General features: G+C 39.2%; 1 protein-coding gene and 1 pseudogene across 6 annotated transcripts in view; both read left to right on the forward strand.

Moving 5' to 3' along the window:
* The window catches only part of MTRF1 (mitochondrial translation release factor 1), a 48,615-nt gene extending 44,346 nt beyond the window's left edge, over positions 1-4,269 (forward strand). For all 6 annotated transcript variants that reach the window (XM_046028367.1, XM_046028371.1, XM_046028370.1 and 3 more), the window contains one exon: positions 3,700-4,269. In XM_046028367.1, the coding sequence (XP_045884323.1) occupies positions 3,700-3,813 (114 nt within the window). In that variant the 3' untranslated portion in view covers positions 3,814-4,269. The remainder of the gene's footprint in view (positions 1-3,699) is intronic.
* Positions 4,270-9,612: 5,343 nt separating this feature from the next.
* On the forward strand, positions 9,613-11,125 carry LOC123925094 (annotated as a pseudogene).
* The last annotated feature ends 3,555 nt before the right edge of the window (positions 11,126-14,680 follow it).

A 14,680-nucleotide genomic window follows, 5' to 3' on the forward strand; every position in this document is an offset into this window, starting at 1 on the left:
GCATGCTAACATATTATTACTAACTAAACTAACATGCCAGATTTAGAAATAATTAGGGAAATTATATTTGTGTGCTCTCATAATGACTAAGCAGCCCATTGGAAGGGAAAAAAAAATCCCATATTAATGAAATGGAAAAGTTTGGTAATGTGATAAAAAAAAATGTAGTAAAACATTAAAATCTGTATGAAGGACAATAAAGAGACTAGTTGGAGTGAATAACTATGGAACAGAATAGTTACAGATGAGGCAGGAAAAGGGATAAGGGCCTTAACCCCAGAGGCAAGAGCCACAGGTCAGAATGGAAGGAGTGGAGAGGGAAGAAAGTGGATGTCTGTGGGACTCCGCTCAGCTCAGCTGAAGTCTTAGAGCCTGAGCTCTCCCTACTCCATTTACATAGTTCGTGATGAAGCTGCTCTGCTCTTACAGGATCATGATCCTGACTCAAGACAATAATTGGTTTGTTTGGGGAGGAAATCTGAACGAGCCCCCCTCAATGAGTTAGTTCCTTCCGAGCATTTTTAAACTGGAGACAAAGAGGGCCATTCTCGGCTGAAACTGAAATATGTAAAATGGATAAGAGGTTAGAAGCCACATTTCCAAGCCATGAGGAGAAGGCAGTGTTCAGTAAGAGATGAAGCTGATATTGAAAGGATCAAAAATAGAACTGGGTGGAAAGAATCTTGTTGATATCAGTCCTCACATTCATTTATTCCTGTGGCCAGCTTCATTCCCAGGGCGGTGGCAGTAGCCTTTCCATTTCTATCCTTGGGTTCTATGAGATCACCTCATATTCTTAGTGTGGGTTCTCTCGTAGGTAATTTTATTTTTATTTTTACTCATCTAGATCGTAAGTGCAGACTACCCTGTAATCTATTGTTTTATGTTTTTATTCTGTTTCTTAAAGTCCTTGTGCAGATTCCATAACATCAGCCTATCTCCTGCCCTGTATCCCTCCCTGAACTGAAAATCACCCCTTGCCCTTTATGCTTGCACATTGCCTCTGTGCCTCACTTCATCCTCATTCTTTTGACTGAAATGCTCTGCTTGTCTCTATTTGGAGAAAAAAAAAAAAACTATTCTGTTTTTAAGATCTAATGCAAACTTGTTCTTCCTTCCTAAACTCTTCCCTGATGCTACCTTCTTAAAAATAACCTTACAGCCCTCACTTGCTTTTTTTTTTTTAAATTTTGTAATTTATTTGACAGAGAGAGAGGTCACAAATAGGCAGAGAGGCAGAGAGAGGGGGAAACAGGCTCCCTGCTGAGCAGAGAGCCCAACGCAGGCCTCCATCCCAGGACCCTGAGATCATGACCCGAGCTGAAGGCAGAGGCTTAACCCACTGAGTCACCCAGGCGCCCACTTGCATCTTTTTTAATTTCTTGTGCTGGTTGTGGTGCCTAGCTCTGTCACTAGATTATGAGCTTCCCCAAGTCCTTCATCTTTGGTCTTTGTATCTCTGGCAGTCTGATTATTCCAATCAAACTCTAAATGTGGTTTGATTGTCGTTTAAGAGTGATAATCCTTTTAACATAATTTCCAAATGATGAAATCACCTTGGCAACGCCATGATAATTTGAGCTCTGGGCATGCTGATTTTATAAGCAATTCCCCATATTATGCTCAAAATGGTATAAATTTTAATTTTGAAACTTGATCATAGGGCTTTTGCTTTACTTTTAAAGTTTAGTTGAGGTTTTAATATATGCTGGTGTTTTGTAGGATACAAAGATAGTAAGTCATCTTTTCCCCTACAGTTGAACTTGAAAGATGAATGTATATACCTAAAATACAACTCTAAGGGGGCGCCTCAGTGGCTCAGCCTGTTAAGTGCCTACCTTTTGCTCAGGTCATAATCCCAGGTTTTTGGGATTGAGCCCCAAATCGGCCTTCTTGCTCATTGGGGAGTGTGCTTTTCCCTCTCCCTCTGCTGCTCCCCCTGCTTCTGTGCTCTCTCTGGCAAATGAATAAATTAAATCTTTTTAAAAATAAAATAAAATTCAACCTTAAGACTGTTCAAGAAAGACCAAATATATGTTTAGTTCACATGAGGGCACCTGGGTGTTATAGTCGGTTGGGCTCCCGGCTCTTGGTTTTGGTTTGGATCAGGATCCTAGGGTCCTGGAATGGAGCCTTGCATCAGGCTCCACACTGAGCACAGAGTCTGCTCAAGACTCTTTCTCCCTCTCACTCTGCCCCTCCTCCTTGCTTTCTCTCTAAAATAAATAAAATCTTTAAAAAAAAAGTTCATACCTACATCAAAATTTTAAATGTTCTGTGTTCCAGATGCTGACATGGATATTTCCATTAAGCCAATGTTTAGATTTTGAACATTTCTAAAATATGAGACTGTGTTAATTCACTGTTCCCAACAACTGTTACTCAGAACTTGTGACCCAGGAAAGGTACTCAAAGTTATTTTTAGTGACTTGTAGAGATGAACTGTAGGGAAGACTACAAGGGAAATCTAACAACACTTTTCACCCAGTGGACTTATTTGGGGTAAAATAAGAGCATTTATTTTTCTGAACTTTCTATTTAGAAAATTTCAAGTATATATGTTTAAAGACCGGTTCCGTATACACCCTATACGTAGATGCAGCCGTTGTTAACATTTGCCTTCTCTTCCTCTTCTATCTCCTGTGCTGTTGGTGAACCATTCGAGAGCAAGGTACACACTCAAAATGCCTATCCCCTAAATATTTGGGCATATATCTTTTTTTGATCACGCAGGGTTTCTAGATTTTAAAACTGCCATATTTCCAATTTAAGAAGAAACACAACTAGTATAACCCACTTAGAGATTAAATAAAATCTAAATTTGGAGGTTGGGATGAGAAGTGTAAACAAGAATGGTCCCAGGAATGGTGAGCAGAGATTAGCGGGGCTCAGGTGTGCGGGTTCAAGTGGCAGCAAGGTGCCTGGGGCATTGAGTGAGGCATTTCAGGTTTTTTTGCCCTTGGGAAATAATGTTATGAATGACAAGGGTGGAATTTTCAGGACAAGAGTGAAAAAGTCTTATCTTTTCTAAGGAACAAAAGGAGAAGGGATTCAGCAAACATATCATCCCAAAGATGGTTTGAGATCCTAGAACCCTGTTGTCAGGAATATCAAGTAAAGGAATTTTAAAGAGAGATTCAGATCTCCTTTTTTTTTGTTGTCTCCAGAGTTATTGAAAAAATCCAACTCCCAGAAGACTGATTTTTAAACAAAATGATAATGTAAACAAAGAAAGAGTAGAATTTTATTTACTCTTTTGGATTCACTTTTTATGAGAAGCCAGTATAACTGGGGATCCTCCCAAGTTAGCAAAGTTGCCCATTATGTTACAGAGCCATTTTAGTAATCCGTTGTTGCTATTAAATAGTGACTGTAGGGGCGCCTGGGTGACTCAGTGGGTTAAGCCTCTGCCTGTAGGGGCGCCTGGGTGGCTCAGTAGGTTAAGCCTCTGCCTTCTGCTCAGGTCATGATCTCATGGTCCTGGGATCGAGCCCACATCGGGCTCTCTGCTCGGCGGAGAGCCTGCTTCCCCCTTTCTCTCCCTGCCTGCCTCTGCCTACTTGTGATCTGTCAGATAAATAAAATCCTAAAAAAAAAAAAAAGTGACTGTAAAGAAACAAAGTAAATACACATTTAATTCTTTGTTTTGTTTCCCTTTTATTTCTAGTAATCAGGTTTTTATAATAACTCTTTTACCAGGAATTTTTATGTGGGGAGAAGTGTCTGGATCAGCTAATTCAGAGACTCCTTCATTCAGCAGATGAAGAAGCCATTATTGAATTTTTGGACAAAAACCTTAAATCAGCAAAATAAGTGCAGATTTATTATTTATTATTATATAAAGGAAATGGACCTATATCAAGAAGCAGCTGTTTATAAAGTACAGCTAAAATTACACAGGACGTACAAATATATTTTTTAATGAGTAAGTCACATTTCTTGACTGAAGAGCTTATAAAGTACAATCCAACTCTTCAAGCAGAAAACAAGCATGCACTGTTGAAGAGAGAAATGAAATTTTGAAAATTGATTATGTGATACAGGCTTATAAACTTTGTAAACCCCTATTTCAAGAAAAGTATTATAAATCATATTAAAATTAGGCTTTTAACTACTACTTTTAAACAAACAAACAAATAAAAAAATACAAAAATTGTGAAGAATGGGAGTCACTAACAGCATCTCCAGGATATAGATTGTAGAGCTCTTAGAGAGTGGAACTAATTCTGTGCTGTATAAACTACAAGCCAATATTTAAAGTGAACTCTCTGCTTGGCTTTTCTTTCTTGTTTTTCTTCGGCTTAACTTCGGAGCATCTTCAGATGGAGTATAATGTGAGTAATTCCCTATGCCTGGTTCTGTGCAGTGATGTCCATAGAGCCCAGTCCTGACCTCACCGAGCTTCCAGTTGAGTGACAGAGCCAAAATAGAAGCCACCAACTCTAATACCAAGTGATGTGATGTATTTAGTACTTGTTCTCTGGAAGTTTTTTGAGCCAAAAAGAAAGGAGTTATTATTTTGGACATTCTTCAGTAGAAAATTATGTGCCCAGGAAAAATTAGCTAAAATAGAGTTCTAAGGCCAATGGAATTAATTAGGAGGTAAACATTGAAGTCATATTTTTTCCCCCAATTCTTTATGTTGAGAGTTTTCAAGCACCCGGAAGAAATTTTTAAAATAATTTTTAAGAAATAGTGCAATGAATTGCTAGATATTTACCCAGAGGTTACAAAAATACAGATTCAAAAGGGTACATGCCCTCCAGTGTTTATAGAAACATTATCAACAATAGCCAAATTATGGAAAGAGTTCAAAGAATTGATAAAGAAGATGTGGTAATATCTATGATGGAATATCACTCAGCCATCAGAAAGGATGAAATCCTGCCATTTGCAAGGATGTGGATGGAGCTAGAGTGTGTTATGCTAAGTGAAGTAAATCAGAGAAAGATAAATACCATGTGATCTCACTCACATGTGGAATTTAAGAAACAAAACAGATGAACATATGGGAGCAGGGGATAAGGAGTGGGAAGAGAGAGGGAAACAAACCATAAGAGTCTCTTAACCAAAGAGAACATTCTGAGGGTTGATGGAGGGAGGTGGCTGAGGGATGAGCATTAAGGAGAGCACTTCTGATGAGCGCTGGGTGCCGTATGTAAGTGATGAATCACTGAATTCTTCCGTATCACATTGTGTGTTAACTAACTAGAATTTAAATAAAAATTTGAAAAGGCAAAAGAAAGAAGAGGAAATAGAGCCAAAACAAAAACAAACAAAAAAACCCCAAAACCCAAAAGAAGGAAAGAAATTGTTCAATGAACAGTATATACTCTAGAGTTCTACTGTTACCATTTTGCTATAGTTGTTTTTTGCTCTCTGTGTACACACACACATACCTGTGGTGGTTATTGGACCATGTAATAGTTGCAGACCTTGTAACACCACACCAAAATATTTCATCATGTCCTAAGAATAAGGACATTCTCCTACAAAATCATAACTCCCATTATTATACTTAATTGTATAATAATAATTATATAATATGATCTATCACATATTAAAATTTCTTCGGTTATCCCCAAAATGTCTTTTTAGCTGTTTTTGCTTATTAGTTTTATACAATCCAGGATCCAGCCAAGATTCACAGATTGTATCTGGTTGTATGTCTTTAGTGTTTGGATTAATCCCTCAACCTTTTTTCCACATGATGTTGACATTTTGAAGAGTCCCACAAAGTTGTTTTATAGAATGACCTACATTCACATTTGTCTGATTGCTTCCTCAAGGTATTGGTAACTTTTAATTATCCATTCAATGTACTGTAAAGTAATATTAAATCTAAAAATTAATTAAATTCAGTTAACACATTTGGCAAGACTACTTCCTAGGTAATGTGAAACTCATAGTGTATCGTATCAGGAAGTTCCACTATTAGTAATGCTGAGTTTGCCAAATCACTCCATTAAAATGGTACATGCTCTTTATAATAATTAGTACGTAATCTATGGGGTAATACTTTGGCATTATATCAACATTTGATTCCTCATAGTGCTAGGCAGCTTCCCAGATGGCCCCAGTGATCTCATTCTTGGTATTCATGCACCTGTGTAATCTGTTCCCCTTGAACAGGGCTGGATTAGTTGACTGTCTTCTAATAGAATGTGATAGAAGGGTAGGACTCTCACTTCCAGTATTAGGTTATAAAAAGACTTGCCTCTGGCTCTGCCTTTCTTTCTGGCCACTCACACCGTTGCTGGGTGGACTGTGGAGACCCCCAGGCCCTGAGACTTTCATCCAGCCTGTCTCCGAGTTGTCACAGGAGGCTCTTGGTCTCATCACGAGAGAGAATTCAAGGACAGACCAGACACAACAGTTGAGCAGTGCAAGTAAGAAAGTTTATTAAAGTGAGAGTACACTCTCAAGATGTGAGAGCAGGTGAGCTCAAAGGAAGCTGGTGGAATATTTATTACTTGGGGAGGAGATTTGGGTGAGGGGGAACAGGTTTTCATGCCTTTCTCCCTTACTTAGGGTTTCTGGCCTTTGTCTTGGGCCTGTCTGGTTTGATCCAGCTTCTTGTGGCTTTGTTTTGGAATGCTACCAGGTTTCTAATTCCCCCCCCCCCCCGCATTCCTTCTACCCCCACCAAGGCTAGCCTTGCCTCCCACTTTGCTGGCCTGCAGGCATCTTGTTAAAACTTAACTTCCTACTCTAACAACACTGGTGGAAGCTGGATGATGTGATCAGCTCTGTGGAACAGCCCATACTGTGTGACTAAACTGGAACCCTTATTCTGACAGTTCTCAAGGAACTAAGATCAGTCAGCTAGCACAGGTGGGAGCTTGGAAGCAGATCATTCAACCCTAGTGGTGGCTTGACACAATGGTGGTTCTGGTCAACAGCTTAACTGTAATTGCACAAGAGAGCCCTTGAGCCAGAGGCACATCACTAGCTGCTCTGGATACCTGACTCTAAGAAATTGAGTAAATTATTATTTTTGCTGCAAATTTGAGGGTAATTTGTTACACCAAATTGTTTGTAATGAATGTACCCAGTGCCCTTTCATCTCATTGATTTAACATCAATTAATGATTCTTGCTTTGCCCAAATCAACTTGAGTTTAAAAAATGGTGATGTTCTTGTTCTTTCTACGTTAATAGGTGACATTATTTAAAGAAAGCTTTCCTTTGTTTTTCCTCTCACTTTCTCTAAGTGGAGAGATAATTTAATCTTGTTTGGATCGATATCATTATTATTTCCCCAGGGGTAAGCATTGCCCTCTAAAGTAATCGATGTCTCTGGAGAATCTGATTTAATTCGAAAGAACATTCAATTAAATAGGGAGTTTTAGGATAAACATTAGAAACTGATTTTTATTGTCAGGTGGTTTACATCACAGAAACATCCTGGGGCACCTGGCTGGCTTAGTCAGAAGAACATGAGACTCTTGATCTAGGGGTCATGAGTTTCAGCCTCACATTGGGCATAGAGATGACTTTAAAAAACTTAACTTTAAAAAAATTATAAAAGAAACATTTATCCAAGGAAATGTAAATTAAAACATTGCATGAATCAAGGCAAAATGAAGATAGTCTAATTTGCTATGTGATATGTGTGAAAGCACATGTCATTTTTTAAAATTTTCAGAAAAAAATCACTAAATACTATAAGCCTCAAAACATGATGTCTGCAAAAAAAATTTCATTAATTTAAGAAAGTGAAAAATTGTAAGAGGGAAAGCAAGAGAAAGAGAGAGGCATTAATTTGTTCTAATCATTCGATAGTCAGTATTAATATTCTATACATGGCAAAGAAGAGCAGACTCTAAGAAGGCATGAGGACAAAAGGAAAAGTGCTTCCTCAAGGAAAGGGAGACTGCGCCTTTCCAGAAGGAAGTTCAGACCTTTGTATCACCACCAAGGTCTTTGCCCTTCCCTCATTCTCCAGCTCTGGCTTTTCCTTAAAGCACACACTTTTTTGGAGGAAAAAAAAAATCAAAACAAAAGTTGCAACTTATGAACCCAGAAAAATCTTGGGTAGTGTTTTTTCTCAAACCTCTGTATAGTACAGGTCACTTGGGGATCTTACCATAATGCAGATTTTCATTCAGAAGGTCTGGGGCCTGTGGTTCTATATTTCCACAATTCATTTCATTTCCACAAGCTCCCAGGTGATGGTGGTTACTTCTGACTCACAAACAACACTTGGAGTAGCAAAGATCTAGGATGCCTATTATTCAATTGTTATATATTTTATGTGTACTTTCAGTTGTTACACATATTATTTTTGTACAATGAGTTTCAGTTAAACTTGTAATCCTACTTGATTCAAGTAGACCAGTTTATCTCCCAAACTAGAAAGATAAGGTTGACATTTTTAAATATTTTCGTAATTTTTAAAAAGATTTTATTTATTTATTTGACAGAGATCACAAGTAGGCAGAGAGGCAGGCAGAGGGCGGGGGTGGAGGGTGGTACAGAGCAGGCTCCCTGCCAAGCAGAGAGCCCGATGCTGGACTCAGTCCCAGGACCCTGGGATCATGACCTGAGCGGAAGGCTTCAACCCACTGAGCCACCCAGGAGCCCCTAAAGTTGACATCTTTTAACTATTAGTAGAAAAATGTTAGGAATCAACTTATAAGCCAGTGATAAATCAGGTTCCTGTAAAAAACTTGAAAAGCCAAAGTTCATTGCCTCATATGCACAGCACCTTTAGAATATCAAAGAATAATAAACTTTATTTAGAAAACAAACTTAGAGATATTTTTAATTAAGGTTTAGTCAAGGGATTAAGAACAAGCTACTACTGTCAAAAAACTAAAAGAAACTATCTTTAAAATCTGACTTTGGTGTTAGGGGTCAATAGTGATTAGGAGGCTGTTGAGGGGGATGCTTCTCAGATTCTGGTAGTGTCTTATTTCTTAACCTGAGTGGTGTTACACAGATGTATTCATTTTGTGATCATTCATTACATTTACGGGGTACCTGGGCAACTCAGGGTCAGTTGGGTATCTGCTTTTAGCTCATGTTTTGATCCTGGGGTCCTGGGATCAAGCCCCATATTGGGCTCCCTGCTCAGCTCAAATAAGTAAATCTTTTTTAAAAAATTCATTGCATTTATCATTTTTATTTGTTCCCCTTTTCTGTATGTGTGCTGTACTTCAAATTTTTAAATAATAAATTTAAAATTGTTTCAGTTTAAAACAAATGAAACAATGTTGTTTGATGAATGAAACAAGTTGTTTGCTACTAAATAATGTGGAGCACAAGTCATGTCCAAGGCTGCTCACTCACTAAGCCCTCTCTAATTGAGCAAGAGTGGACCCATCAAAAGCTCTTCCAGTAGCCAATGACTAATGGCAGTGCAGGTTATTTTGGATATAGAAATAAAAGAGTGAAAGTTTGTGGACTCTATTTAAAAATGAGAGTGAGGGGCGCCTGGCTGGCTCAGTGGATTAAGCCGCTGCCTTCGGCTCAGGTCATGATCTCAGGGTCCTGGGATCGAGCACCGCGTCGGGCTCTCTGCTCCGCAGGGAGCCTGCTTCCTCCTCTCTCTCTGCCTGCCTCTCTGCCTACTTGCGATCTCTCTCTCTGTCAAATAAATAAAATAAAATCTTTTAAAAAATAATAAAAAAATAATAAAAATGAGAGTGAAAAACAATACAGATGGGGCCCAGGATGACAAACTAGTGACCCCTGAGTGCACACAGGACCTGAATTAGAGGTTGTGGAGAGAAAGGGACTGAACGCTCATGAAGTGGGAGGCGGCGCAGCCTGGCATGAAGCCTAAATTCTGGGGAGGTGAGTGAGTGCTGTGCTTGCATGGGCTTCTTCATGAAACCAAGTGAGTAAAAGTTACCATAAAGAACAAACAAGTGAAATACTATATACATTACAGTGGTTGGGACGAAGGGGTTCCCGAAAGCCGAGTACTTAAGATGCATGGAAACCAGTTACTGAATCAGTAACACACACACACAAGAGGTCAGTCAGGAGCGACATTCAGAGGGGAAGATTAGAGGGGTTGCCCCAGGAAGGAGGATGTCTGATCTGTGAGAATGTTGAAGTCACCCCGAAATGGAATTGGTGGCAGTACCAGTGAGATGCCTCAGCCTCCTCAAAAGAAAAGGGCCAGAGTAGATCCTGCTGTTGGAAACACTGATGAGCAGAGTTGAAGTTAAAAGATTTCTGAAGAACTAAAACCATGGATTGTTGGGGCACCTGGGTGGCACCGTAGGTTAAACGTCTGCCTCCTGCTCAAGTCATGATATCTGGGTCCTGGGATCAAGCCCCGCATCGGGCTCCATGCTCAACAGCAAGTCTGTTTCTCCCTCTCCTCTTCTGATCTCTCTCACTCTCACTCTCTCAAATAAATAAATAAAAATCTTAAAAATAAAAAAGTTTTAATTAAAAAAAATAAATCCATGGATTGTTAATGACTGAGGCGTAATTACCAGGCAAAAACTGTTCTATCTTCCTGTGAAGAAGAATGTGGATTCCATTGTAAAGGATTATGCAAATTCTAAGAAATCTTGAGGAAACAGAAAATAAGGATTATGCTGTTAATGAAATTGTGGCAGGAATTTTAAAAACCGGAATATAATGTTGGGGGCTCGGCTGCTCTACAAATTTGAAAGACCCCAGTATGTCAATTCCTCAAAGATTGCCCTGAGTCACCTCACCTTTATCCCACGTACATGGAGTGCCACATCGACTGAACTGGAGCAGCGTTGACTTATTCGCCTCAAGATAAAAAGATTCTTACTTAATGACGGAATGATCTTCACAATTTCTTGGCAAAAATTCTGCAACTTTATTTAGTGCCACCAATTACGAAGTGGCTTCTCCTCAGAGAAGATATAATTTATAGTAAATGAAATGCAACTGCATACACCATGTAACCACCAGCTCAAGCAAAAAGAGGACATTTGCATCACCCCTGAAATTTCCCTTGCGTTCCTTTCCAGTTGACCCAGCAGTCTGCCAAAATCCCTTCCTCCAACAGTGGCAGCCTCTAATAAGATTTTTTTCTTCTGACATGCTTTATATTCACCATAACTTATTTTCACTATTTTGGAACTTCACATACGCTGTGTACTCTTGTATATCTGGCTTCTTTAGATCAATACAAAAGTTTTGAAACCTCACATTATGGCATATATCAAAGGTGGTATCTTTTTATTTCCAAGTCGTATTACACTGTATGAATATACCACAATGTTTTTCATTCTCCTATTGATGCCCACGGGGATTATTTCCAGTTTTTGGCTGTTACAGATAAAGGTACTATGAACATTCTTGCATAAGTCTTTTGTAGACATATGTTTTAATTTCCCTTGGGCAGGGGTGCCTGGGTGGCTCAGTCATTAAGCGTCTGCCTTCGGCTCAGGTCATGATCCCGGGGGTCCTGGGCTCAAGCCCTGCACGGGCTCCCTGCTCTGCGGGAAGCCTGCTTCTCCCTCTCTCACTCCCCGTGCTTGTGTTGCCTCTCTCGTCTCTCTGTCAAAAAAATGGATAAAATCTTAAGAAAAAAAAAATTTCCCTTGGGCAAATAAATGCTTAGGAGAAATTACTGTTTAACATCCAAAGAAATTACCAGTTCTCTGAAATGAGTATACCAAATTATATTCCTATTAGTAGTATATGAAGGTTTCAAAGGCTACCTATCATCACCAACATTTAGCACTTTTGACCTTTTTAAATTTAGCCATTGTCGTGGGTATGCAGTGTTTTCTCATGAATTTAATTTGCATTCATCTGAGGATGAAAAACATGGAGCAGCTTCCTCATGTTTTTATTGACTATTGGGTTTATGTATCACAAATTTTTTAAAGTTTTACTTAAGTAATCTCCACACCGACCATGACACTTGAACTCACAACTCCCAAGATTAAGAGTCACATGCCCTTCTGACTGAGTCAGCAAGGCGCCCTTACAAATAAAAATTTAAATATATGTATAAGTGTATATATATATGTGTGTGTGTGTATATATATGTGTGTATATATATATATATATGTATATCAGACTATGGCTTGTCTTTTTAATTTTTTCACTGCCTTTTGATAGGCAAAAGCTTTTAATTTTGTTGAAGTTCATTTTATCATTTTTTTATGATTAGGGTTTTTATGTATGTGTCCTAAAATGTCTGCCTACTTCAGAGTCAGAGACAGCCTTCTATATTTTCTTTTAGAGGTGTCAGAGTTTTCATGTCTCTGTTTAATATTAAGGTCCATTTAAAATTTTATGTGTGTAATATAAACTAAGGGCCAAAGTTCTTTTTTTTTTTTTTTTTTTTGCATTGTGAACTGATTGTTCAACATTATTTGTTGAGCAGACTTTCCTCTTCCCATTGAATTGCAGTGATACCAATGCTGGGTTTCTAGTATATGTGCTGCCGAAGCGAGCACTAATGCTGGGTTTCTAAAATGTTAAATTCAGTTCCTTAGTTGCACTAGCCACATCTGAAGTACTCAAAAGCTGCCTGTGGCTTCCAGCTACCTTAACAGTCAGCGAAGGTATTAAACATTTGCAAAGTTCGGTGGCAGCACTCCTTCAGACCTTAGGGCACTGTGCCTGCTAAATACTTTGGTTTTTCTTTTTTCTTTTTTTAAAGATTTATTTATTTATTTGACAGATAGAGATCACAAGTAGGGAGAAAGGCAGGCAGAGAGAGAGAGAGAGGAGGAAGCAGGCTCCCTGCCAAGCAGAGAGCCCGATGCGGGGCTTGATCCTAGGACCCTGGGATCATGACCTGAGCGAAAGGCAGAGGTTTTAACCCACTGAGCCACCCAGGCGCCCCGTCTTTTTTCTTTTTTTTTTTTTAAGATTTTATTTATTTGACAGAGAGAGATCACAAGTAGGCAGAGAGGCAGACAGAGAGAGAGAGAGGAGGAAGCAGGGTCCCCGCTGAGCAGAGAGCCCAATGCGGGGCTTGACACCAGGACCCCGGGATCATGACCTGAGCCAAAGGCAGAGGCTTTAACCCACTGAGCCACCCAGGCGCCACTAATTTTTAATTTTTTTAATTTCTTTTCAGTGTACCAGAATTCATTGTTTATGCACCACACCCAGTGCCCCATGCAATATGTGCCCTCCATAATACCACCACCAGGCTCAGCCAACCTCCCACCCCCCCCAAAACCCTCATTGTTTTTCAGAGTCCATAGTCTCTCATGGTTCATCTCCCCCCCCAATTTCCCCCAGTTCCCTTCTCCTCTCCCTCTCCCCATGTCCTCTATGTTATTTCTTATGCTCCACAAATAAGTGAAACCATATGATAATTGACTCTCTCTTCTTGACTTATTTCATTCAGCATAATCTCTTCCAGTCCTGTCCATGTTGCTACAAAAGTTGGGTATTCATCCTTTCTGATGGAGGCATAATACTCCATAGTGTTTATGGACCACATCTTCCTTATCCATTCGGCCGTTGAAGGGCATCTTAGTTCTTTCAACAGTTTGGCAACTGTGGCCATTGCTGCTATGAACATTGGGGTACAGATGGCTCTTCTTTCACTACATCTGTATCTTTGGGGTAAATACCCAGTAGTGCAGTTGCAGGGTCATAGGGAAGCGCTATTTTTAATTTCTTAAGGAATCTCCACACTTTTTCCAAGTGGCTGCACCAACTTGCATTCCCACCAAAGGTGTAAGAGGGTTCCCCTTTCTCCACATCCTCTCCAACACACGTTGTTTACTGTCCTGCTAAATACTTTGGATTGTGTAAAAAGATAATCTAAACCAACTAACAAAGGGCATATATAAGGAAGTTAAAAATCAATCGCTGAACTGATACGCAGTACTTAAGGTAGTCAAATTCGGAGACAACGTAGAATGGTGATTATTACTAGGGGGTTGGGGGAGGGGGAAAGGAGAGTTACTGTAAATGGGTACAAAGCTTCAGTTCTGCAAGATGAAAAGAGCTCTGGAGATGGGTGGTGGTGATGTTTGCAAAAACATCTCTGCCTATTTGTAATCTCTGTCAAATAAGTAAAATCTTTAAAAAAAATAAAGTAAAAGTTTCCTTTTAAAAAAGGAGGACACAAAACCCAGTGTCTAAGCACTTGATTTTGACCATTTAACTAAGAATATTGATCAACACATACATAAACGTTTGTAAAGCACAGATTGAACTATATAAATTCAAAATATTACGGCATGCGTGAATATAGAGCTTTCAGGATCTTGTGCTTTTGTACAAGGCCTTGTGTTTAAAAATTTTAAGACTCCCGTTTAAACTCCTTGATAAAGACAACTATAATCTTCGACTGATTTGCGGAAAGGAAGTCAAATGAGAAGTATTAGACGACTCAAAAAACACTCAGATTAAGAGTTTATGAAAATAATCTTGCTCCCCGGAGGAAGTGTTGATTTAGTGAGATGTTGAGACCCACTGTTTAATATGCCTTATCTGCTTTTTTGAGGCCACCTATAAATGGTGTTCTCTAGGACCTCATCTTTGTCTAAGACATCCTAATGAACCTATGGATATCGCTTAGTACTGAAAATATTGTAATAATCTTCAGAACCCTTCAAAAGAAGCAACATTATAAACGAAGTTTTCTTGCAGAAAATTGCTCATGGTTTCACATGTTCTGGGTATCTCATTTTTTTAAGCCCCCCCCCCCAAAAAAAAGCTAACAAAGATCGAATCTTTCTATTCTAGGCATGGTGTAAGCA

This window comes from Meles meles, chromosome 14 (genome assembly GCF_922984935.1).
Source record: "Meles meles chromosome 14, mMelMel3.1 paternal haplotype, whole genome shotgun sequence".
In the NCBI taxonomy this organism is placed as follows: Eukaryota; Metazoa; Chordata; class Mammalia; order Carnivora; family Mustelidae; genus Meles; species Meles meles.